The sequence below is a fragment of the Ptiloglossa arizonensis genome, chromosome 6 (assembly GCF_051014685.1).
Source record: "Ptiloglossa arizonensis isolate GNS036 chromosome 6, iyPtiAriz1_principal, whole genome shotgun sequence".
Classification (NCBI taxonomy): Eukaryota; Metazoa; Arthropoda; class Insecta; order Hymenoptera; family Colletidae; genus Ptiloglossa; species Ptiloglossa arizonensis.
Window position 1 is genome coordinate 17711167 of NC_135053.1, and position 25357 is coordinate 17736523.

Genomic DNA, 25357 nt, shown 5'->3' on the forward strand with positions numbered 1-25357 from the left:
TAAGTGATGCATAGAGAGTCTTGAAACGAAACTGAAGTAAAATTCAAATTTCCCTCTCACATTTAATTTTGGAATATTTCACAGGTTGTACTGTTGTATGCTCATTAATCTCGAAGGAATACCGATACTACTACGACTATTATCCATACCCTATGGAGTAACACGTGAGAAATGCACGTGTTGTGAGTTGATGTCAATTTGAATGGTTCTGTAACAATTGTATCATAAATAACAAATCAGTTTGCTTGAATGTGAGATTTATACGCATTTTAATAATATGAAGAATAAACCAATTCGTCATAAAGAATCAAATACCTTTCAGGTACGAAATATAATTGACCTATTATTTTAACGTAAAATGTTCTTTAAATGTTTTCTCTTTTATAGTTTAAAACATTTTCTGAAAGGGTAAGTGAAATCGACGTCGATGTATTTCACCGTGTCGCTCATCGAAATGAAGAAGACAATGAAGAAGTGGAAACATACTTCCACCAAACTCTTCAGAAATGGAATTTTCTTAACCTCACAGAAGGTTACTGCATCTTTAAAAAGAAACTTCGTGACATTGTCACTCTTCCACAATTGATTAATCAAAAGCAATTAGTAATTGACACATTAATAGAATATTTGGAGATGAAAGATGTTCTGTTTCTACAACCAATTTTAGAGTAAGTATTGTATAATGAAAATTCATTAAGATGATAAAATATGATATATTAGAATATCTAGTTAGTAAATATTCTTACATAATTTCTTTATTATAGATTAGTGGTAGCTGTGTCAAAAGATTTACAAAAGGATTTTTACGAATATTTTCCTCGATTTTTATCTGTTATCATTAATTTATTACAGACAAAAGATACAGAACAAATAGAATACACATTTACATCATTGGCTTATTTATTCAAGTTCTTATGGCGGTATTTAGTTAAAAATGTTAAAACTGTATTTGACTTGTTGCTACCATTGTTAGCAGATACACAGCCAGTTTATGTAAATAGTTTTGCAGCAGAAAGTTTTGCATTTGTAGTGCGCAAAGTTAAAGACAAAGATTCTTTCTTAAAAACATTATTACTTATCTTGGAAGATAATCCTAACACAGTACAAGGATGTGGCAAATTATTATTTGAAGTAATATCTGGTACACCAGGACAGTTTCATTCATGTGCAGAACAAATGCTTTCATTGTATTTTAGTGCATTAAACATTGAGTCTGTTAATCAAAATTTAACATTTAAAATACTAAAAGAAATTGTTAATTGTTTTGTACAAAATATACACCCACAAAATTGTAAAGTATTCTGGTCTGTGATGTTGAATATTTTAGATGTATTTATTGAAAAAACCAAGAAGTTTCAACCAGCAGCTGAAAGAGAAAAAAGTTTGATTCTTGTAATGCAATTGTTATGCATAGTCATTAATTATAAAAATGGAAAATTGGTTGTAGATCCTGTACCTCTAATTAAAAAACTAACACAAACTATAGACATTTTTGAAGATGATAGTGATGTATTACAAGAAGTTATAAATGCAGCAGTTGCTATTCTTTTAGCAGCCAACATTAAGTTAATGCAAGAGACATCTAGTCAAATATTAATCAAGATTATGACCATGAAAGATGTTAAGTTATTACATCAAGCTGTTGAAAGTTTAATGCATTATTCAGCATTTGAAACTTTGATATTACCCCAGGTAATACGACATTGTATTGCTACTAACATCAATAATGACAGTTTACAATTGTTTACTAAAATAGTTATAGCAAAAGCACCATTATGTATTAATGGTATCAATCTAAATAAGTGGAAGAAATATGTTTTAGATATACGAGGTGCCAAACCTGATAGTATTAACTTCTTTTTAAAAGAATTAAAAGCCATATCAGACATTAATATACCAAATAATGTATTGAAAATATTAATTATTTTACCACATATGAAACCTTTACCGGAAGAATTCAAAGATATTTTAAAAGAGGGAATATCATTTCTATATAAGCAGATATTGAACAATGCTAATACAGAAAGCAACACATCTAAACTATGTTTCACTTTCTTATTAGCTTTAGAATCGGCAATTCACATTTTAGAGCCTGAAAATCTACATGAGTTCATGACTACACATAATATAAGAATATTGGATCTTATAACTAAATACCCTGAGGATAGATTGATTTTAAATACAGTGGATTTATGTATAACATTTTTTAGTACCTCACAGCAAAGGGAAATGTATATAAATCAAATTGTCTTTGATAACTTAAATAATAGCATTGCACATAAATTAAGTTCACCTTACAGTGAAATTCGTTTAATTGTAACTCACTTATATTCATTGTTTTCCAATGTTAAAGAAATTGCATTGTCTGACAAAAATACTGGAGAAAGTGTCATGGAACTTATGTATTTGGCAGAATGTATATCTGTAACTGTACAAAGTTACCGTGACAGATTGTTGCACTTACAGAGCTTAGTATTTGAAGGTAATGCAGTATCATGTTTACATTCCAAATACAGTGAACTTCCACTACGTTATTTAATAGGGAATTTGTATGTAAATTTTTCTCTACTTTGGGAACCTATCAGTAAGATTATAGCTACTTATGCTGTTAAAGAATGTGAAATATTTTGGCCAATATTCTTGACTGAATTAAAATATAATCATAAATTGACTATAGATCATGCACCATTATATGAGTGTGACATTATTTCTAAAATAGAAGTTGCAATACAAAAAGTTAACGACAAACCAGATTATGAAAATCATAAAATTCTTTTGTGGAAGTGTATGGCACATTTTACACATTTCTGTGAAATGAAAAACAGGGACATAACTGGATTGTTTATTGATTATGTTAATAATAATTTTTTTAAATCAGATTCTGAAGATGCTAAGTGTTGTAGCATTTTAAAGCCACAAGAAGTAAATATTTCTGACAATGCAATAGAAATTGATGTTCAACATGATAGTAATAATGAGTCTGAAGAGAACGAAATGGATGAAAAAGAGGAGAAAGAAACTATATTTTCTACAGAAATGAACCTTAAACAAATGTTTATGTCAAGTAGGAGTTACAAAACAAAACTTTTAATTGCACAACTGGAGATATTTGAAAAGGTGACAAATCCAAAAACATTGTACAGGGAATCAGAGATGCAAAAAATTTACTTAGATTTATTGTCATCAAAAAGTCCTGATATTCAAAAAGCTGCTTTAAATTGTCTTCTCACTTACAAGCATAAATATCTATTACCGTACAAAGATAATTTGTGCAATATGATTAATGAAAAAAATTTGAAAAATGAATTGACACATTTCAAAATTGATAGTGAGAGCAACATGATACAGAATGAACATCGAAATGAATTCATACCTATACTCATGAGATTAATTTATGCAAAAATGGTTTCAAAAACAGGAATGAGAACTGGTGGCAAAGTTGGAGGAAATATGAAACGAAAAATGATTTTACGTTTCTTAGCTGGTACTGAAGAAAATGAAATGATCATATTTACAGAAATGGCATTCAAACCTTTTAAAAAATATATATCACTCGAATTGGATGAAAAAATCAATTTAAAACAACTTACACATAATATTATTAATACAGTCGATTTGAATAATGTTATTCCACCTAAACGTTTACAGAGTGCTACAAATTTACTTGCAATCTTAATAGAACAATTTGGTAGTAAAATGGCTCATAAGTTGTTACCTTATTTACTTGGTTTGGTAATATGCATTTTAGCTGAAGTTACTGGAATCTTACAAAAATCAGACAAAGTTTTCGTTGGTTATTTACAATCTATCAAAAGTGTACGAACAAGTTGCATCTTAATATTGGCAAGATTCTTTGGTCATTTTGAAAACTATGCATGGAGTGAATATGAAATAGATGCCTTGTTTAATGTAGCAGTATTTCCATGGTTAGAGAAACTGCCTGTGGAGGGTATTCACAGCCCTACTCCATTATTAAAGTTGTTTATGGCATGGAGTCAAAACTCTCGATATTATTCATTATTTATCAAATATCGTGAAGATAATAAATCTATCAGTCCTCTTCCATATATTATGCAACTTCTTCTAGGTCCTAAGACTCATGCATCTGTAGTGAATGCGATACTTGAAATGATTGAAAAAATGGTAATATTACAAGATTATGGAAAGACAAATGAGAATGATATGGAAATTGATACATCTTTCATTCCTTTAACACCTATTGTTACTAATTTACTTGAAATAAACAAAGAAGTTTCGTCCAATGACATTAATTATGGATCTATTATACTTCTTCCTCATGTTTTCAGTATCTTAGAATATATTAAAAAAAAACTTGAGAAATCAAACAGAGGAGTGAATAAAACAGAGTTAGTCATTTTATCACGAATTTCTGAATTTGTAAAAGATGCAGATGCATGTGATACACTTCTTACTCTCATTTTACCAATATTAGTGAAAAGAGCTGCTATTGGAGATGCAGAAGAAACGACTATTGAATTACTTACAACTGTTATAAACCTTATAAAACACATCAGAAAACCTGAAATCCATATGCGTGCAATATTACCTTTATTGAGCATGATATCAGCTATACCTGTTCGCAAACTTTTCTTGGAACTTTACAAAACTATTGCTGAAACATCTACGGAAGGTTATCGTGAGACACTAGTACAAAATTATGATTTAATAACTGCACTGAATGCATGGGATCGCAGATGGCTTGATCAACCAGATTTTCAAAAAAGACTGGATGCATTTACTGTGATTAATAATGCAATAGAAAAAGACGAAATTACATTAGAGTTTGGTATAGCTATTATTTATAATTGTTATTATTTTCTTAAAAATGAAACAGATTTAGCAATGAGAGATTATGCAGGACAGTGTCTCAAACTTATTGGCCCCAAATTAGCAAAAAAATATAAAGAAAATATATTAGATAGACGTTATCTAATGGATGACACAATTTTAGTACTTATAAGAAAAGGGATTGTTAGTAAAAACGAAGTTGTACGATTTCAGTCAATAGGCTTCTTAGGGTGTATGGCTATGGAGTGTCCAGAAGTACATCCTATTTTGCAAGATTTATCATTGTTAACTAATAAAGTGGATCCTGAAGTGGATTTCTTTGAAAATATGCAACATCTGCAAATGCACAGAAGAGCTCGTGCATTACTTAAATTTTGTAACATAGCAATGACATTAAAAAAGATGCCAAATCCAAAAACATTAACGCAGTTTATCCTTCCTCTTGCCTCTTCATATTTGTGCAATGAAATCTATATACATAAAAACAGTATTGTTGATGCTGCAATTGAAACAGTTGGAACTGTGTGTAGACTTCTACCTTGGTATCAATATGAGATCATTTTAAAACATTATTTAAGGAAATTAAAAAGTTCTGTTGAATTTCAAAAACAACTTGTTAGAATAATTGTCATTATTTTAGATTCTTTTCACTTTAATTTATCAAAGTATAAGTCTGTTGAAGAATTTTCAGAATTAGGAAATGCTAAAACTGCCAAAGAAAATGAAGTAGTTTATGATAAAAAAGAAAAAGAGGAAAATAAATACAATGAAAAAAATATTGATGAAAATATTCATCAAGAAGTAGAAGAAAAATTAGATGAAGTTTTAAATTTTGAAACTGTTGAAAATGCTGAAGAAGTTGTAGCAACAGTTCAGAAAGAAGCAGATGAAGATGTACTTGTGATGGAAAAGCAAACAGTACTTTCACAAAATGGAGCACAAAGAGTTGTGTTTTGTATATCTAAAGAATTATTGCCTCAACTTCATTGTTCTATTATAGCAAGAACCAAGCATGAAAGAAGTCACAAAATTAATAAAAAGAAAATTTCATTGGAAAATGAAGAAGAAGAATTAATGCGAGTTCCCATTGCACTTGCATTTGTTAAATTATTACAGAAATTACCTGAATATATTCTAAGTATCAATTTACCAGGGTAAGTGTATACACTATCAGTATAAAATTTATAAACTGTAAATGATTATTAACTTTTTAAAATGCTGTAATAAATTGTTTCAGAATCTTTATGAAATTATGCACATTCTTAAAATCACGTTTGGAGTCAGTACGACGTGTTACACGAGAAGTATTACAAAAAATTATGATAACTTTGGGTCCAAAGTATCTTCATTATTTGTTAAGAGAGATGAATACATTGTTAACAAAAGGTTTTCAAGTTCATGTCCTTGCATTCACAGTGCAATCAGTGTTAGTTGCTCTAAAACCATATTTTCAGATAAAAGATATTAATGAAAATCTTCAAAGTATTTTATCTGTACGTAGTATTATATATACACTTTAAAATAATTATTCCAGATACTCTGTTTCAAATAAAATAATTCACTTTAATGATTTAGGTCTGTAAAATAGATCTATTTGGGTTAACTGCAGAGGAGAAAGAAGTAATGGGAATTGTGAAAAATGTAGTAGAAGCAAAGTCTACAAAAAGTTTTGATATTTTTCACATACTGGCACAATATATTACAGAATCATGTTTGGTGGATTTAATTTTACCATTGAAAGAAGTGCTCATGAGAACACACTCACATAAAACTGTACAAAAAGTAGTAGAATGTTTAAGGAATATAGTATTGGGTTTAGCTGATAATACCTTTATACCAATGGAACAAATGTTGATATTTCTTTATGGAGTAACTTCAGAAAGCATTCCCGAGCTTATACCTAAGAGAGAGGAAAAGCAATTTACAGAGAAAGAAGCAAAAGCATTTGCTAGACAAAAACCAGATTCCTTCATTATACCGCCTCAACCAAAAAATAGAATGGGCATAAAAGTTGCTTCAAAAACATCGAAAAATACTAATGTCCATATTATTATAGAATTTGGTTTAAAACTCTTTCATATTTTACTGAAAAGAGACAAAATATCTGGTGCAGATTTCAAACCTTTTGTAGATCCATTTGTACCATTTATGAACGAATGCTTAAAATCTCAACATATTAAGGTAAATCAACTTTGTTATTATTCTAAATAAAAATTAAAATAATTGATTGTTTAGTATTTCTAAATCATTAAAATCTTTTTTTTCAGTTAAGCACTTTAGCTTTACAGTGTTTAAACTGGCTGCTTAAAATGGATTTATCCTCGATACAGGAGACAATCTCCGATATCTGTTCATCCATCTTTAGTATATTGCACAAATACGCTGCGGCGGGTTTAAGCAAAGGAGATAATTTTGACCTCGTTATGGCTAGTTTCAAATGCATGTCTGTAATCGTTCGTGATGTAAAACACTACACGATTAGCACGAATCAATTAAAAGTTCTTATTATGTATGCCGAGCAAGATATGCATAATAGTAATAAACAGGCAACAGCGTTCGGTTTACTTAAAGCAATAATTGCTAGAAAAATGGTTTTCCCGGAAATGTATGTTGTCATGAACAAAGTTGCTGCTCTAAGCATTACATCGGAATTAGAACATGTTAGACTGCAATCTCGCTCGGTCTTCTACTCGTATTTGATGGAATATCCTCTTGGAAAACATTTACACAAACATATATCATTCTATTTAACACAACTTGGTTACGAGACGCAACCTGGTCGACTTAGTGCGTTAGAAATGCTTCACAGTATCATTACAGGGTTTCCATTAGTATGTACTTTAACATTCTCGTAATTTGAAACACGCGCCAGATATATATGATTGTATAATTTAAAAATTATAATTTTAGAAAACTTTGATTTTGAAGTCAGGCTTCATATTTATAGTGGCAAGTGCGAGATTAGTGAACGATGAAGATCCAACTTGTCGCAAATTATGTGCCAAATGTATCAAAGAAATGATCACACGCATACCTTATAATAACAGAAATAAACTTTTTGACATAGTAGTGGAATGGTTAAAAGATACTAAGGTTATTATTAATGATTAAATCTTACAAACTCGTTTATGTTTAATAATTCATACAAAAAATCATTTCAGATAATGCATCGTATTTTGGCTGCTCAGTTATGCGGTATATTTGTAACAGTGGAAAAAGATACTTTCGAATGTCGCTTGAAAGAAATATTACCCCTTCTATTGAGACAATTCCATGCAAAGTTTGATGACAAAGATGAACCTGGCCGTTTTGTAAAATTACATACAGTTGAAACTGAATTACAAATGCAATCAAACATCAAGGATCCTGAAAGAATGAAAGATCATCATATGTTTCAAGTCTTACAGTTGTTATTAAAAATATCGGCAAATTGTACAGCGTTCCTCAAAAACGAAGAGTACACGGAAGCTATCCGTTTGTTTGCTGGTAAGTTCAACATTCTACTATACCATTAAATGATTTTCTTTTATATTTATTCTAACATATAATTATATGTATTTTTCAGAATACAGTCAATATTTACTGGCACATCCGCATATGTGGGTTCGTTTAGCAGCATCTCAAATGATCGGTTTTATCTTGGCTGCCCTCGACGTTGACAAAATTATAGACATTTTAGAGAATCCTGAAAAAGGCGAAATGGAAACCAGTTACATGTATTCTGAACCTACCATTGTTTTAAAGAGTTTAACATTGGATTTAATTGCACAATTAGAACCTGATATGATGTTCGAGGATTTGGCCGATCAAGCTATTAAAAATTTAATTTTTATTGCAAGAATTTTAAAATCCATTAAAACGTCCAATATTGAAATTGTTGATCAAGATGATCAGGTAAAAGAGAAAGATAAGAGCCAGTTATCTCTTGCTTGGCTCGTTAGAAGACTGAGAAAGGCTGTGAATGTAGAAATAACTCAAGCCCCTAAATCGACAATAGTGGTATGTGAATTTTATAACAATGGTTATGTTTTAATTGCTATTATGGCAAGAAGTAATCGTAATACGAGCAATATTTTTATTTTTTTAGCGAACTGCATTCTTCAAATGGGTTGCTGGCGCTGTGGTTACTATACCGATGGAATATTTAAACAAAATACTTTTTAATATTATGTCACCAATTGCACGCGAAATGTCAAGCTTGGAAAAAACTAATATTCCTTTGCGGCGACTGGCGAAAGAAGCAGCCGTGATGATTAAAAAACGTTTAGGCAACGAAGAATACACTAGGTTATTGAGTCGAGTACAGCAGAAATTAGATGTTAAGAAAGCAGAAAGAAGAAAATCGCGCACACAACAGGTAGCTTTGCGTATTTGCTTATCTTTTGAGATAATTAGAAATTAAAATATTTTTGTAATTGCAGTTTATAACGGATCCGGAGTTGGCTGCCAAACGAAAAATTGCGAGGCAACAAAAGAAAAAGGAAGCCAAAAAGAGGAAATTGGATACCATGAAAGGCAAGAAGAAAATACCAAAAAAAAGACCTAAAAAAGAAGTTGATTTGGATATCATATGAATTTTTTATTTACAGTCAATTTTCAATGTATATAAATTGAAATAATCAGAACATAGATAAAAATTATTTTGAAGTTTTATGATAATGTGTAATATTTATAATATTTTTATGATAAAAGCGAGTATGTATATTCTGTACATGCATGTGCACGTGTGTATTTGTTTAAAATTATTATTATATTCTATGGCTACGCGTTGTAAAATAAAACGAAAGCGATAAAAAAATAGAATTAAATAGAATTTTATCGTCTAACATCTCTTTTCGCGCATAATATATATTTTTATATTTAAATATTGAAATAATATCTCTACGAATTTAAATACATTATGGAAAGTTAATGTATTTTAAAAAGAAATAAAATGATGTTATCGGTAATTACATCCCCAAAAGGATTAAGTGCAGCGTCGTCACGTGGACGGAATCGGAACCGAACGTGATATTTTGCGTGCTACATAACATTTTGTATGGACTGAATGCTTCGGTCAACACAGACAAACTTGTCTAACTATATAATTGAAGCATCGCCAAATCGTATCTTCTTTCTTTCTTTCACTTTAACAGGTTCCTAAGCAAGGAGTCGAATACTGCTGCTTAGCTCGTACTTATCTAAGAAAGCGCGTTATCGACAGTGGTTAGGTACTATAAATCGGAACGACGATCCAAACGGGGGTCTTGACACTCACAATAGTGCGACCGAGGAATTCCATTCTTGGATAACTATCGACCGTCGTTCTTTGCATCGTCAATCTTAGTTCCACAATTGCCCTCACTGATCGTAGGAAAATCGATTTGTAAATCGACGTGCACAAAAACATACCACGATGTCCGCCACCGTGATACTGATGATCGTGATCGTGATATTACTACTAACCTCCCGGGTAATCGGACTAAATACAGGAAAACATCCGCCAGGTAACGGAAGTTATTTCGTGCGTTGATACTTACGTCGCAATGCTTGATCAGCACAGTACACGGATTAATACATCGATCGTTATTAATTACCTCTATATCGACGTATCTTTTTTCCAGTAGAACAATATTAAATAATAACGTTACCGCGGTAGAAATGTAAAGATAATTATTTACGTTTTTTTTCTTTGTCCTTAAGAATTCGTAAAGTTAAATTTAATTCTGTTGTTTTTTCTTCTTCGTTCGAATTAGGAAACGTTTGGATAGATAAGTTTTTCGATGAAAGAATTGATCGATGATAGATCTACGCTCTGTGGAGCATACGGAGATTGGTTTTTATTAGACAATGAATTGCTTTAAATTAGTTATTTTACTGTGTAGAATACACAAGAATAAATGAACCATGAATGGATCTAATACTTTTGAAGATTTATTCGCTGGAAAATCTTTTCAACCTAGTTTTTCGCTATGAAGCTTATAACACGATAAAAATTTACAAAATAGCATCGTCATATTAATAAGAATACAATAACACATAAGAGAATTACCAATAACGTATCAATTCTTATAATCAATCAATTCTTCTCATAATTTCGATCTGTATGAAACAATTTTAATTTTAAACGTGACAGTGACAATTACTATACAAAATTTTATTGTAATCTGACACCCTTCGTGGCATCAAATTCAGTTACTAACAGTAGCAAGTGCTTCGTATGTATCTCTATGGAAATCTTTCTTAACCCATTTAAACTTAAAAGCAAAAATTTCTGTTCACATTTTCGAAAGTTCGATGATAAAACATAAAATGAAATATTGCCTCCAGGTGTAAATAATATCAATTATTTTATCCACATAGATCCCTTATGTGTACAAACAAAGTGGTTTTCTGCACAAGAAAATTTTCCATTAATACAAATGATATTTTTGAAAAGGCGGACAATATGGATCTATTAGGCAATATATAACATTGCATCGTTCTTGATGCGTAAAATTATATTTTTTACAGGATTATATACTTGTCTGATCTATATATTTAAATCGTATTATTTTTTAGGGCCATTTTCGTGGCCGTTTATCGGCAATAAGTTTTTATTGAACCGTTTGACGCGTAAACTTGGGGCACAGCATTTGGCTTTTTTGGAACTTTCGAAACGATACTCCAGCAACGTGATAACCTTGCAAATTGGTATCAGCAAGATAATAATAGTTTCCGGAAATAAGTTCATTCGATCGATGCTGCACAACGAGGATTTCGATGGACGGCCTTGGAACGAATTTATCAAAATGCGAAATCTTGGAAAGAAGCAAGGTAGGGTAGTTAAATGAAAGTCCCCCCTCCCCCCCTCTCTCTACGAGAGGCAAATAACGCGCGCCTGAGTCATGCGACGAGAATGTGGGGGTAGTTAAACAATATGATGGAGATAGTATTTCGTTGGCCTTGAACAACCAATTTTGACGCGTTATTTACACGAGCTACTTGTGATGAATATTTAATGTTTTGCACTATCCTGTATGCGATGAATATTTAATGTTTTGCACTATCCTGTATGCGATGAATATTTAATATTTTGCACTCTCCTGTATAATATTATTGCTAAGAACAGTATTATCGACGCAGTGGTTAAATTACTATTACCGACTATTATCGTCGATAATAGATGTAACGATAATTCTAATAAAATGGTCATTTTATCGGCCGTTAGGTGTCACGATGAACGATGGATCGGATTGGAAGGAATTGCGTACTTGGATCATGCAGGCATTGAAGATTTTCGGTTTTGGGAAATACAGGATGTCGGAGATGATTAAGGAGGAATTGACGGTGATCTTGGAGAAGTTGAAGGAGGGGGGTGTACGACGATTGAAACCAGTGATCGCACCAGCCGTGATAAATGTCCTGTGGACGATAACGACAGGAAAACGATTCACCGAGGGCCCGAGGTACTTACGTGTGGTGTTGCCGACAGATTTCTTTACTTTCAGGATTATTAAGTTTCCACGTATTTGGCGCTTAATGCGCGTGAACGACTCGGTAAACTTGGAATGGTTCGCGTACTCGCTTTGATGTTTCTTTTCTTCGTTTTTTTCTGCTACAAACTCGAAGGAAATACGCCCTCGGTGCACGAAAGTAAAAGGGTATTGAAAATAGCGAATAGGAAACAAAATAATTTCCACGGTGGATGGGAATTCAAGCACTCGATTTTTATTCGATGAAACAAGGGTTGCTTCTCGCAGTCTCTCAGGTGATAATAACTAGACGTAACGTACAGAAGAGGCAGAAATGTGCACTTATGTAACGTGAAATATTAATTTCGTTGCTTCTGTTCGTGAAATATATTTTTTATATTTTTGTTAGGTTATTGGGAAAAACTTATAGTGAATATTTATTTAAGAAGCGATTTGCGCACTTCGAGTTCAATTGCAGAACGAAAGAGGCGGTGTAAATCATTTTGGAAATATAAAGTTGGAGCAGTGGTAAATGATTTTAAAGGGTCGATCGACAGGGATCGATAAATGGCTCGGTTCAACGGTGATATCTTATCTTTATCGTTCAAAGTTTTCCACCACTAGTGTGTGCCCTCCTCATAGAGTAAATAGTGTTCTAACGCTTGTGGGTTTTTCCCCCATTCGTTGGTGTTGATATATTTGGATTTTAGTTCGGTTTATTTCGATAGCGATATCTTATCTATACCATTCTAACGTTTTGGTTACTTTCGGGGTTTCTCTTCGCGAAGTAAAGTAATCTTTTTGCGTGTTTTTTATTCTTCTTGTCAATGCTGATATATTTTTATCGGTATTAAAATTACTTAATTGGAAATAATATTTAAATCCACGGTGATTAAGCTTTGTAATAGAGGTAGAATCTTCAGTCTGCCAAGTATGGGGCAATTTTAATTTCGTACAATTTATTTAAAAGTTTTAAAAGTCTATTTTGAAAGTAAAAATTTTTCAAATGAAAAAATGTTATCGATTCACAAACTAGAGACTATTATCTAAAATATAGCGTACGACTTTTCAAAAATTTCAGAAAAAAAAATTATTTTTATCAAAAAAAAAAAGTGACTTTAAACGTTTATAAAAAATTAAATAATTAACATATTAAAAATATCGTACATTGTAGAATACTCTATGCAGAGTATCTCCGTAAAATTTGAATTTCGAAATATCTTTTTTATTCGAAACTTTAAGAAAATAAGAAAAAAAATTTCATTTTTTTGACTTGTCAGGTTGGTGTCCCCCCCCCCCCCCCTAAATGTTTACTCAATTTTGAATACCGTACAGGTCATGAAATATGTCTGTATCTGTTGATGCAAAAAGAGCTCACGGAACGACCGGTAAAGAAACGCACTGCGTATCTGGAACAGAAGGTAACGACCCACGGCGAGAGTTTATAAGTCGCAAGTGGGTCGCACATTTGAAGCGTATTTGATCGAGATCGTTTATTGTCCCTCCAACGTCTGCCTGCAGGTTACAGTATTTTATGGACTTGCTGGATCGTCGTAGCCGAGTGTTCGACATGGTCGGTGGGCTTCTCACCACTTTCCCTTGGATTCGTTACATTGCACCCGAGGCCTCGGGTTACAACCTTCTCCTCACGCTGAACAACGAGCTCAAGGACTTCCTATTGGTGCGTCTGTTTATGCGAATCAATTACGAATCTCGCGGTTTTATTAACGCTGATTAATCATCGAGCCGCTCTGCGACTTATTTCACGCAGGAAATCATCGCCGAGCACAAACAGAACTACGTTGTGGGCGGCGAAGTGGACTTGATAGACATGTTCATTGAGAAGATGAACAAAGAGGACCCGTCCAACTTACTCTACAATGGTACAATTGTAACAAAGTTCGTCGAGTTTGCGCGCGGGACCAATTGCGGGAGGTACTGTACAAAAATGGCGGATCAGAGAAAAAAGAAAAAAAGTTTTGCAAATTTTGACCGTGTGGTCGTTGAAGTGTCGAGGAGACGCATTTCAACGACCACATGGTTTACGCAAAAATGGAGACTTGGATTCAACGAAAGTTTGCAAATTTTTTTTTTGATCCGCCATTCTTCGATCCGACAATATGTGTGTTCTTCGAGACTTCGATGACCACATGGTTGTTAATAATTGTTCAACTTACCTTAACTAAAGGTAATATTGTACGCGTGTGTAACTGTCACCATAATTTACGATCGAGTTTTGTAAATATTTTCTTTCTCGATCAGTCATTTTCATACAGTACGCCCTGTAATTTGTAGGGTACGATTAACAAATTAATTGTACACCCAGAAACGTTGAAAAAAGTTACGTCGATCCGATATAGCTTCTTAAAATGGTTCCTGGTGTATTTCTGGACTTGTGGGAGACCTTGTTCTCTTCTGAATCATATTTCAAAATTGTAAAAGTATAAACGTTAAAGTGTACATGTCTTAAACAAATTTAATAATATCGGATGGACGACCGAAAGAACGAGATCACGTGTACGTGACAACGAGTATTGATATTTATTTTGAACATTTCTACGTTTCTGAGAACAGTCCGTATAAACTATTAGTATAAATCGGTACGTTAATAGATGTATCTGCGCGAGAGAAAGTGTTTTCACCGGAAGAAGCTTTTGCGCGCAACCCTTCTCGAACTTTCCAACATGTGCTTCATTTTGGTATTGTTTTTTTTAGAGGACCAATTGGTGATGATACTGATCGACATCTTCCTCGCCGGTTTGTCCATCACGACAAACACTTTGGATCTTATTTTCATGAACACTGTGGTGCATCAGGACATACAACAGAAGGTCCAGAAAGAAATCGACTCCGTGATCTCCACCGACAGAATTCCCGACTTGACAGACAAACCAAAGTAATCTCGTAGACAAATTAACGAAGTTTCATTCGAGACGTCGAGGACACCAAAACTGGAGGCTCCTTTCTTCGCGAATATAATAAATAAACGATTTAGTACGTCTTGACCAAATTCCGTATTGAGTTTTGGAAGTGGACTTAACAGACACGTTTATCCAGAAGATGAACAACGAGCCGGTCGAGCAGAAAAATGGAAGTATACAATAACGAATGCTTCCCTCGACTCACCTCTTTGTTACAATATTTTGATACCTCCAGTTTTGGACATCTTCTGCAGGAGAGTAAACAAGTTGGAAATCCGTGAAAAGTTACAAGTTCAGAGAGAAAGACGAGAGAAACGAAACGTCGAGTTAATAAGACGATTAGAAATGTAACAAATTGAAAGGAAATTGTAGGCGAACGATACGAACGGTTTGAAAAAGGAAACAACAAAGATTTAGATAACGTCCGAACGATGAATCGTGTACAATTTGTCTAAATTATTTTCACCCCGTTCTTTTCACCCCGTTTCTTTTTTCTTCGAGTTCACTGTATGATCGTTGTCCCGTTTCGCGTTGGAATTCGCGCGTGGGAGAGTAAAAGCTGATTTTAGACGAAGATATTGGAGAAATGCAGCGCACGTGAAAGCAAAAAAATTCTTGATTGTTACAGTATGCCATACGTGGAGGCTGTGATAACCGAGTCACTGCGTCGTTGGCCGGTATTCCCCCTGGTTGGACCACGTCGAGTTCTTCACGATACGAAACTGGACGAGTACACGATACCAAAGGACAGCACTGTGTTGATGAACATATACACTGTTAATATGGATCCGGAAGTTTATCCCGATCCAAACACGTTTAGGCCTGAGAGGCACATTAAGGAAGATGGCTTCAACCCGGATGTGGACATTTTGACTTTTGGAAAAGGTACTAAAGATGTATCAGGTGCTTGCCAAATGTACCTAACAAAGGGTGTTCAAGATTCATAAGTAATTACAAATCATTCGACTCGATCGAATAATCATATTTCTCCTAGAGAAAAAAATCGTTACTACCAATCCATGGAGATTCGAAATTACGTTCTTCGGTGATTGGTAGTCGGAAATTTTACTGCTGTGTCGATTTTTTATTTACTCATTTTTCGCATATACTTTAACATTAGAACTATCGATGATGAACGTGTTACTATTTGTGTCAGATCGTATACTAGGTTGTTCAATAAGTTTTATTGAACGACGAAACTTATTGAACAACCTAGTATCTTCGATGTTAGATGGGGAAAGGGCAAATTAATTTACCAGTACCATTAGTTGTCTATTTTGATAATTGTCTACGAATATTGTAAGCAAAGACACCATTAATACTTGAGTAAGTTTAAAAAGAAGTTTGAAACAAATCAAATTGATCCCTTTGGTAGTTCTAGTGTTAAGATATTGTGTACGTGAGAAGTATGAAAATTGAATACATCATTTTCTTGAAAAATATATACCTTATGCGAACACCCTTTGCCATAGGCATAAAATAATAAACCGAAAAGGTATGAAAAGTAAGACAAAAGTAAAACAGTACCATGAGTAGAAATAAAAGGAAAAAGTTCTATAAACGTAGTCGAATAAATGCTTCCTTAAAAAGTTATGATAAAAGTTAAAAGTTCTGAAATAAATGGATAGTACTTGTAAAAGCTGTTTATCCACATTATATTTATTATTTGAAATATCTGAAGGTGACTTTGTTAGTTGCATAATCTTATTGTTCTATTTTAAACTGTTTGTCACATTTGTTGACTGACATTGTTAAAAAACGGATCTAATAGATATATCTAACCGATACTTAGCAATTGTAACAAAAGTGATGTATGCAGATTACCTTCAGTAATCTCGAATAGTAAACGCAACGTGCAATAACAAATTACACAAGTATTATCGAGTTATTTATACGTTACAATGTATCGGGGGAAATCTCGTTGCGATTTCATATTTTTGTTATAAATTTTTAACAAAACATTTATTTGACCAGGTCTGCAGGACTTTATAGTTTTCATTCGTGTTTCAACGATAACATAACAATGCAACGAGAGGCGACGTTGTATAGTATACATAATTTTTTCACCCACTTCTACAACAAAGAAAATATTTTTTTTTTTCATATTATCAGTTACTCGTAAGAAATTCAACTTTGTCGAGATAAAACAGACACTATATAATACGAAATTGTGTTACATTTATTATGACTAATGGCTCTGATTGTTTCAACAAGTTTTAAATGCGTCAAAAGTATACGTAAAACTTGAGTTAATGATGACGAATATAAAAAAAATAAAAAGAAACACATTTTACGATAAAATTTCTCCAACAGGTAATTTTTACCTGTCACCGCGTCGAGAATCGTAAAAATCTTTTATAGGACGATTAGCTCGCATTTTATAAAAACGCTATAATATATAACGACGAAAGCAAGCTGACACCTTTTTACTGTTCGTTTCCGTATAATTCTAAGAAAGTCGGAAACGCCATTTTACGCGGATGAAAAACGAGCATAAACTCGTCTCCAGTTAATCGGTACAATCACCATAAGCGACCATACACTATCATCGTGATGACATACTCAGGAATATTAAAAAAATATGATCAATATTAAAGAAACATTAACTTCAACTTTTTATTAACTATTCCGTGAAATTAACTAAAAGTCGTTTCTCCTTCGTTCGTAATATGTTTAACAATATGTGCACCGAAAATGATTTCAATACAATTGCCTTCACGTCCGTAATCTATATTCAAAGATACAAGAACGAGTTCTAAGTAATTGTAAATGGAAATTTAAATTTACATCCGTAATCGGTAAGCAGTCTTGTCACGTCGTTGAATATTCACGAACAATTTGGCTAAGTTAAAGTAACAAAAATTGCTACGAAAACATCGAAAAGGTGATAAAGACAAAAATAAATGTATCAAAGATACATATTTAAAACTTGAGTTTGAAATAGTTCACTATTTATAGCTATTGTTTTTTTTTTTTTTTTATTTTCGTTACAAATCGTCGATCTTACGGTTTACTATCTGTAACTATTGTTTCTTACCTTTAATAACAAATCGAATTGTAGCTAATAATCGCTTACTATTGACAATTATGGTTACTTTAATGGTTTCTTTTTCTCCATTTTAGGAAAAAGACGATGTCCCGGCAACGTACTGGCAAAATCCGCGTTATTCCTTCTGTTCGTCGGCGTGTTGCAAAAATATTCTCTACTTCCGGTCCCCGGTAAGGGACCGACGACCACAGAAACTGTCCCTGGCTTGGTCATGGCTCCGAAGTATTACGAAGTATTAGTTGTGCCACGATAATATATTTTCTGTCAACCGTATCAAAGAGCTCGAAGGAATGTCTCTGAATGGAATCCGAATTTAACGATCAAAATTTTTGAAAAGGGTTATTTTCGCTACCAGTACGGCTTTCAGCACCGGATACTGCATTTAAGGAGTCCCACGTTTATTGTTGGTTATGTTCAAGTGTTGTAAAAAGTAAAGGAATGCAATTGCCCCAGTCGAGGACTCCATTTGGTTTTGTTTTGTTTTTTTTTAAACGCAAACTGTATCACTCTTGTAGCAATTTCCAGTCAGAAATCATACTCGTAGTGAAATGTAGTTTTCTAAGAAATATTTTTCCAAAATTTTTCTTAAAAGAACTTCTCTATATCGGAAAGAACGTTCAGAGGCATTCTTTACAATTCCCAACAGTACATTTGTCCGCGTTGCGTACGCCGCTCGTGCAGCTAATGTCTGGTGGTATTAATCTACGTATTATAAATTGTAAATCTCGTTAGGAAGTAGATTAACATTCGCAACAATTGTACATTTTGTAATCGGACAATAATGAACGACGATGAATCGATGGAACATTGTAAGCGATAAAATTCAGAGAAAATGTTTCCGTTTTCTTTTTTTCTTTTTTTTTTTCGTTTTTTCACCACCCGTACGACACAATCGCGAACAATGAGTAGATTTACTATTCGAGCGCACATTTTCACTCAATCGATGTTTTTCGTAACTGGAATGCGTGGTTCCATCGGGTAGGTTTGACGTTTTCGGTTGGAAGTAGCTCGACCCGTAGATAGACGCGTGTTTATTTTACTTCAACAAATTTTTCTCTCAAATATCGTTTATTGTTCCTGCCGCCCTGCGAAAGTCGTTTTACGTGTTCGACGAAATCATCTCGTTTCGCGGAAGTCCAAATGTACCTTTGGGCGTGCGCCACGTGGCGATTCAGTCCTTTTATATTGAGTCTCGACACGTTGACTGTTGAATGTTTTCTCGTCGCTGGAAAATAGACGTCACGCGTGGCAATAAGGGTATCGGTTGCCGCCATATTTTTCTACACACGCGGATGTCGCAAACTGAATATGTAACACTAGGGAAATAAATTGATCTTCTTCTGTGTGCAACTTTTTGTTACAAATTGTTTCAAGGTAATCGAATAAACAGTGGATTTAAACTTCCATAGATTTAACGATTTCAATTACGGAATATTGTGCAATTTGAAGCATTACAAAACCGATAATCACGATTACACTGCTAACAGAAATTAAAGATTTAACATTCTGCGGGAATGATAATTCTACTTGAAATTATTCGAGGGGACAATATTAAAATATTGTGAAAATTTAAGTCTCTGTATATTCGATAATGCTAATAATAATAGTGAAAGTAATTAGAAGATCACTTGGATTGTAAAATCGTGAGATTTAGGTTTCTTTGGATTTAATTGATTCTGTTCAAATATTTAAAGGACCATGTGTGTTAGAGGATTAGCTAAGGTTAGAGCTCCAAAAAGTGTTAATTTAAATGATTTGTAGCTTGAATAATATTTGGATTGCAATCGTACTCACAGTTTCTCCTGAATTCTTTCCCTCTACGTTGCAACACTGTTCGTGATATCTGATCTCTTCGTGAGCCTCAGGTAGTATGGTTTCGGTGATATGGTGAAGCCGTCGTAACCATTCGGGTCTGGTTTACCATGGTTAGGAGAAATTTCGATGTCGAAGTAGTGTATAACGTAGGCGAAGAATAAAAATAAAGAACTACGAGCCAACATTTCTCCTGGGCAACGTCTCTTGCCTGTAACGTATGTAAATAGATCGTCACGAAATCTAATTTTCATTTTTCATATTTTGCACCGGTGCATCGCAAACAGGGGCGAATTTACCATGAAACTGACGAAGCTACCATATAAAAGGGGTCCTCGAGAACAAGTACATTTGGTGACTTTTTTAATTTAACCACTACATAAGAAAAAGTCTTTTTGTTCTAAAAAAAAGTAATCTTTTTCCTAATTTTAATTTTATCTTAATTTTAACTTTTTCATAATTTTAGCCAAAGCTTAATAACTGTAAACTTATTGTTCATTAACTTCACATAAATTATACGCCTCTAACAATAATGCATAACCGTCGCTCACAATGTAATCTTATCTTGTAAATTATTTGCGTAAAACTATTGAGACGGTTGCTACATGGACCTCGGATCAAAGATAAATTGACAAAGAAAAATTGTTTTCTTGGATAAAAGTTTCCAACAACTAATAAAAAATGGACAATCTGTTATCCATTGTTCGTTGAGTAAACAATAGAATTTGAATCATACAATGAAATATTAACAAATTAAAAATGTTGTCTCTCTGTGCAACAAAGATGATCTTGCAAAATAATTTTTTTCACGGAAAAAAATTAGTTTATCGATAAAGTTACCTAAACCGAAAGGCATATTCGCGTTCTTCTGACAAAATCGGCCATTTTCGTCCAGAAATCGTTGAGGTTGGAACTTCTCCGGAGAATCCCAGTAACTCTGATCATTGTGCACACTATGAAAATCCAGAAGGATGATTGTATCCTAAAACCATGAGAAAGTGATCACCAATTTCGAATATTTTAAGAAACGTTGCACGAATTGATTAAAAATACTTCAAACGTGACAAAAAGGAAAGAAATGCTCGATTTGTAGAATAGATACCTTTCCCGGTTACTCGAAACCGAGTAGACTCGATTCAGTTCCATGTAACCGGGGACTGTTGTGTTTCTGGTATTTACCTTTGGTATTAAGTGTTCTTTAAGAGTTATGTCTTTCATGGTTTTATGGGGTACTCCAAGTGGTGCCAAAAGCAGGAATCTCTGCGTCTGTGTGAATTATTTGCGTTATTTATTTATCCCCTAACTCTTACAACTCGTCTTGTAATTTTCGTTTAAACGTTTCTTATATGTTACAAGTTCTGACATTCAAATTTTATTGTCCATAAGAGAATGCAATTGCAACGATTAAGAGTGATGACGATAATCGGTGTCCTTGCAATTTAACAACAATGAAAATCCTAATTGTAATCGTCGAGAATCGTAGAGGACCAAGGTAATCGGTAACGATGATTAATCCACCAAGTAATCAGCGACTTCGCACACGGTCACAGTGTGCAATTAACGACCACGGTAGTCGGTAATTTCGACGATCATCATCTGTCGATATTGAACCACGAGCTATTATTCACCTCTGCTAGAAACGATTCCATCATGGGTAAGGAGGAATAATCTTCCAAAGTGGGGGCTCGTGATCTACCCACAACGTTATCCAACTCATCCTGGAGTGTTTTGATCCATTCCGGGTTCAGAGATAAAAATAGAAAAATGGACGCCAAGGTATCGGTTGTGGTCTTCGAGCCAGCTAGAAAGAGATCCAGACAGAGCACCAGTAAATTTTCACCTGAAAAGGATGCAAGGTATTTTACAACGTGACGTATACTGCCCCCCACCAGAAATACTTTCTTGAGAATAGAATTAAAAAATTTTTAAATTTACGTTTTCATTCCAATCGAATTGTGTTCTGTTTCGTTTTCACGAGAAAAGTCTCGTTGATATACCATAGGTGTTTCCGTAAGAGTGGAACCAAAAATTTACATATTGATTTTTTTATACCATTTCTGTTACAGAGAGAAAATTACTCACGATCGAAAATTGTGTCTTTTCGATCGTTGTTATTGGACGCGATTTCCAAAAGGAAAGCCTCGATCAGATCCTGTGGTTCGTTCTCTGTTAAATGTTTCTCGTGGAGGGTGATCTCCTCGTCCAAGAAGCTCCAAAGTTTTCGCAGGATTCGCATCAATTCGTTGTAACCGGACAATTCTGGTATTATAAAACGGAGAAACGGCAGTTGCGAAATAATACCGCCCATGGTGTCCATTAATCTATGGGGAGAAAGAAATGCGTAGTAATTTTGTTTATTTTTAATATTCGCTACTTTACATTCCATTGAAAATTACCTTCGTTATTTTAAACGATGGAAAAAAGTATTGCTCGCGTGAAAATTTTCTTTCACTACTAGTCGAAAGTTCGAGACCATCGTACAAGAAGAATGTTACGCAGAATGTATAAATATAACGAGAGAAAATTATTTTTTTCATTGTTTAGATTTTTAGATTATTATTACTTTTTTTTATTATTTATCTTCCTTTGTATTACCAAGAACATATACAGTTCATGCACGAGCTAACGCTGTAAAATCATTTTGTATCTATTTTTTCATCTTTCTTTGGTCTCTTTTGCTGCTTGAACAATTCTAGGTATCCTTTGAATTAATTTTTCGATCGTATCTCGAGCAATGTTTCTCCGACGTTCGTTTAGCAGCTTTCACGAGCGTTCTTTCGAGACATTGGTATTCCCTGACCGTCGAATATACGCTTTTGGAGGATTAACTGCTTATACCGGTATTATAAACAAAGAAAAATTACACGATCCAATAATGCAAGATAATTGCTCATTTTTAAACACAGATTGTTACAACAAAATTGTTCACCTTGCAACAATTATACTATAAAATAGAATAAAGAGAGATGGTCCCAAATTTTTGTATCTCGTAGCAAGTAGTCGGTTTTATGTAACGGAATCTGAATTGCCCATTTTTAAACACAGATTGATACAACAAAATTGTTCACTTTGCAACAATTATACTGTAAAATATAATAAAGAGAGATGGTCCCAAACTTTTGTATCTTTTAACAAGTAATCGGTTGCACGTAACGAAATCTGCTCGATGTCTTGTAACCGAGGAAGGTAGCGTTCCAACTCCACGAATTAATCAACGTTAAAATAAACTCGAACTTAACCCTGTTCTCTTAATTTTCAATGATAGATTCTACGAATTAATTCTGAGAAACTTTACACACACGTGTGAATAAAAAAATAATGGAATATTAAGTCACGAAATCGAACGAGGTCCTGTTTGAACTAGTTTTCATCGAGAAAACTTCGACAAATTACAGATTTTCCTGTTCGTCGACTCACCTGAAGGCGTCGTGGACGATCTCGAGCATCTCCATCAGCTTCTGGTCCTCATAATCGAACCTGTGCCCGGCGAACATGAACCAGAGGGAGTTCAGAACAGCGACGTCGAAGGCTGTGTGCATAGGTATCGGACCTTTCGCACTTGCACGGTGCAGGTAATCGACGAGACTCTTCGCCTCGACGATCAGTTGCTTCTCCATGCTCGACTGGCCCAATCCGAAGGTCCTAAGGTGACGCATGGTAAAACGACGACACTGGGACCACGTTGGCCCATCCGAGAACAGGACGCCTGGCAAAATTCGAAAAATAATTAACGAATTCTTCACTGACCAATTTATAAAAAAAAAAACACATTATTGTTTTTACACGTCCACTTGTGAAAGGTGCAAAAAATTTACCTTCTTTCCACGATAAGATAATTAACTTAAAACCGAATTCTAACGTAAAGACGCAATTACTATGGTATAATGTTCAACACGATACTGAGAATAGAATTTACAAGAGAAAATACATATTATATTATTTTTACACGTCGACTCGTGAAAAGGTGCACTCTCTTCACCATAATTAACTTAAAATGAAATTCTAACATAAAGACGCAATTATTATGGTTTAATTTTCACGGATTCAACACGGTATTGAGAATCGAATTTATAAGAAAAAATACATATTATTATTTTTACATACACTTTTTCCACGATAGGACAATCAACTTAAAAATGAAATTCTAAAGTAAAGAGGCAATTGCTACGGTGTAATATTCACTGATTCAACGTTACACGAATTTCAGCATCGCGTACCTTTTCTTTTACCGAAAGACCGAACCCTGAAGAAGAATCCATCCGGTCTGCCGTTGAACTCGTCCTGCAGGAGAACTTTCTTCACCAGATCGTGCGTTGAAATCACAACCACCTTCTGGTTTCCCAACTTGAGGCCCAAAATTGGACCGTACGTCTCCGTTAACTCTTGGAACGCCAGATAAGCGTATCCGTGTTTCGCTTTCAATCGTCGGAACGTGAGGAAGCAGCCGAGTAGCGGCAGCCATTTTGGACCTACCCGGACATCGTACAAGAGAAGATATTTTTTAATTACCCCGCGTTAATTCTCGCGCACGTGATCCTTCTTATCGAAATTTCTAACGAAAGATTCTAATCGTTTCACAGAGAATCTCCACGATTCGTTTCGTTGATTCATTTCAACGATCTCTAATTTACGCTCTCTTCGAAACCGAGGAGACTTCGATAAAAAGAAGAAAAAAAAAAAGAAAAGAAAAAAATGTTCACTAAAACAACCACCGAGCGACGAATCGACGCGTTCAAGGTGAAAATGATTCGTAATCGACGTTCCTGATCGCCGATTCGCGATACACACGACGCACCAGGTGGAAAATTACGCGGCTTGAGGCAACCATAAACGCAGAAGAGGCAAAACAGGACAACCAGAAGACAGATCGCCGTGCACATCATCTTCGGAACGAGATACTGTTACTTCGCTCTTGGTGGCTCCGTTCGTGATTATTATACCGTGCATATATACGTATTGGTGACAAAAACGTTTCTGGTGCCACCCCGTGATATTATCGGCGTGACACCCATGATCCCTGACGAAAATATCTTTTTGTACTGTAAGAACCTTTTCACGGCACTCTTCGCGCTCGATGCACCGTTACGGACACGGTATTCGGTCTTTTTCTTTTTTTTTCTCTCGTTTTTTCTTTTTTTTCAAACTTCGATACAAACCAGAAGACGGATCACCTCGTTAACCGGAAGAGATCATTTTGTACGGAACACAAAAATTGGACGCGTTTCAACGAATGATTTATACGTGTAATGGAATCGCAAAAAAATATTCTAGGGTTCGAGAATAAAAAATAATCGATCTTATGGAAAAGGAGAGGGAGAGGGAGAGAGAGAGAG

The 25357-nt window shown here is 34.1% G+C and overlaps 3 protein-coding genes across 6 annotated transcripts; 2 read left to right on the plus strand and 1 right to left on the minus strand.

Annotated features, from left to right (window-relative positions):
• Nucleotides 1-93: 93 nt before the first annotated feature.
• LOC143148657 (small subunit processome component 20 homolog) lies at nt 94-9637 on the plus strand. The gene is made up of 11 exons (XM_076315206.1): nt 94-322; nt 388-668; nt 765-5963; nt 6047-6302; nt 6385-6990; nt 7077-7640; nt 7720-7902; nt 7971-8295; nt 8375-8808; nt 8897-9166; nt 9231-9637. Exons 1-11 carry the CDS (start codon nt 278-280, stop codon nt 9381-9383), a joined length of 8316 nt encoding a protein of 2771 aa, XP_076171321.1. The 5' UTR covers nt 94-277; the 3' UTR covers nt 9384-9637.
• Nucleotides 9638-9977: 340 nt separating this feature from the next.
• On the plus strand, nt 9978-20001 carry LOC143148660 (putative cytochrome P450 305a1). Of its 3 annotated transcripts, none has more exons than XR_012992561.1 (8): nt 9981-10295; nt 11350-11604; nt 11999-12236; nt 13764-13923; nt 14014-14177; nt 14958-15138; nt 15792-16048; nt 18287-18424. XR_012992561.1 is itself a non-coding variant. In XM_076315210.1 (8 exons), the coding sequence occupies exons 1-8, from the start codon at nt 10205-10207 to the stop codon at nt 18463-18465; spliced, it is 1473 nt and encodes a 490-aa protein (XP_076171325.1). In that variant the 5' UTR covers nt 10020-10204; the 3' UTR covers nt 18466-20001. The 3 variants fall into 3 exon arrangements, 2 of the variants coding, with proteins under 2 accessions (XP_076171326.1, XP_076171325.1); XM_076315210.1 differs by having other exon boundaries at nt 10020-10295; nt 14014-14125; nt 18287-20001; XM_076315211.1 differs by lacking the exon at nt 18287-18424 and having other exon boundaries at nt 9978-10295; nt 15792-16049.
• LOC143148659 (methyl farnesoate epoxidase) lies at nt 17392-24934 on the minus strand. 2 transcript variants are annotated; one of them, XM_076315209.1, is made up of 9 exons: nt 24820-24934; nt 24242-24493; nt 23442-23730; nt 22107-22345; nt 21653-21825; nt 21204-21290; nt 20865-21006; nt 20007-20235; nt 17392-19437 (listed from the first exon to the last, which is right to left on the minus strand). In XM_076315209.1, the coding sequence occupies exons 1-8, from the start codon at nt 24905-24907 to the stop codon at nt 20030-20032; spliced, it is 1476 nt and encodes a 491-aa protein (XP_076171324.1). In that variant the 5' UTR covers nt 24908-24934; the 3' UTR covers nt 17392-19437; nt 20007-20029. The 2 variants fall into 2 exon arrangements, with proteins under 2 accessions (XP_076171324.1, XP_076171323.1); XM_076315208.1 differs by having other exon boundaries at nt 21653-21864.
• Between the last annotated feature and the right edge of the window lie 423 nt (nt 24935-25357).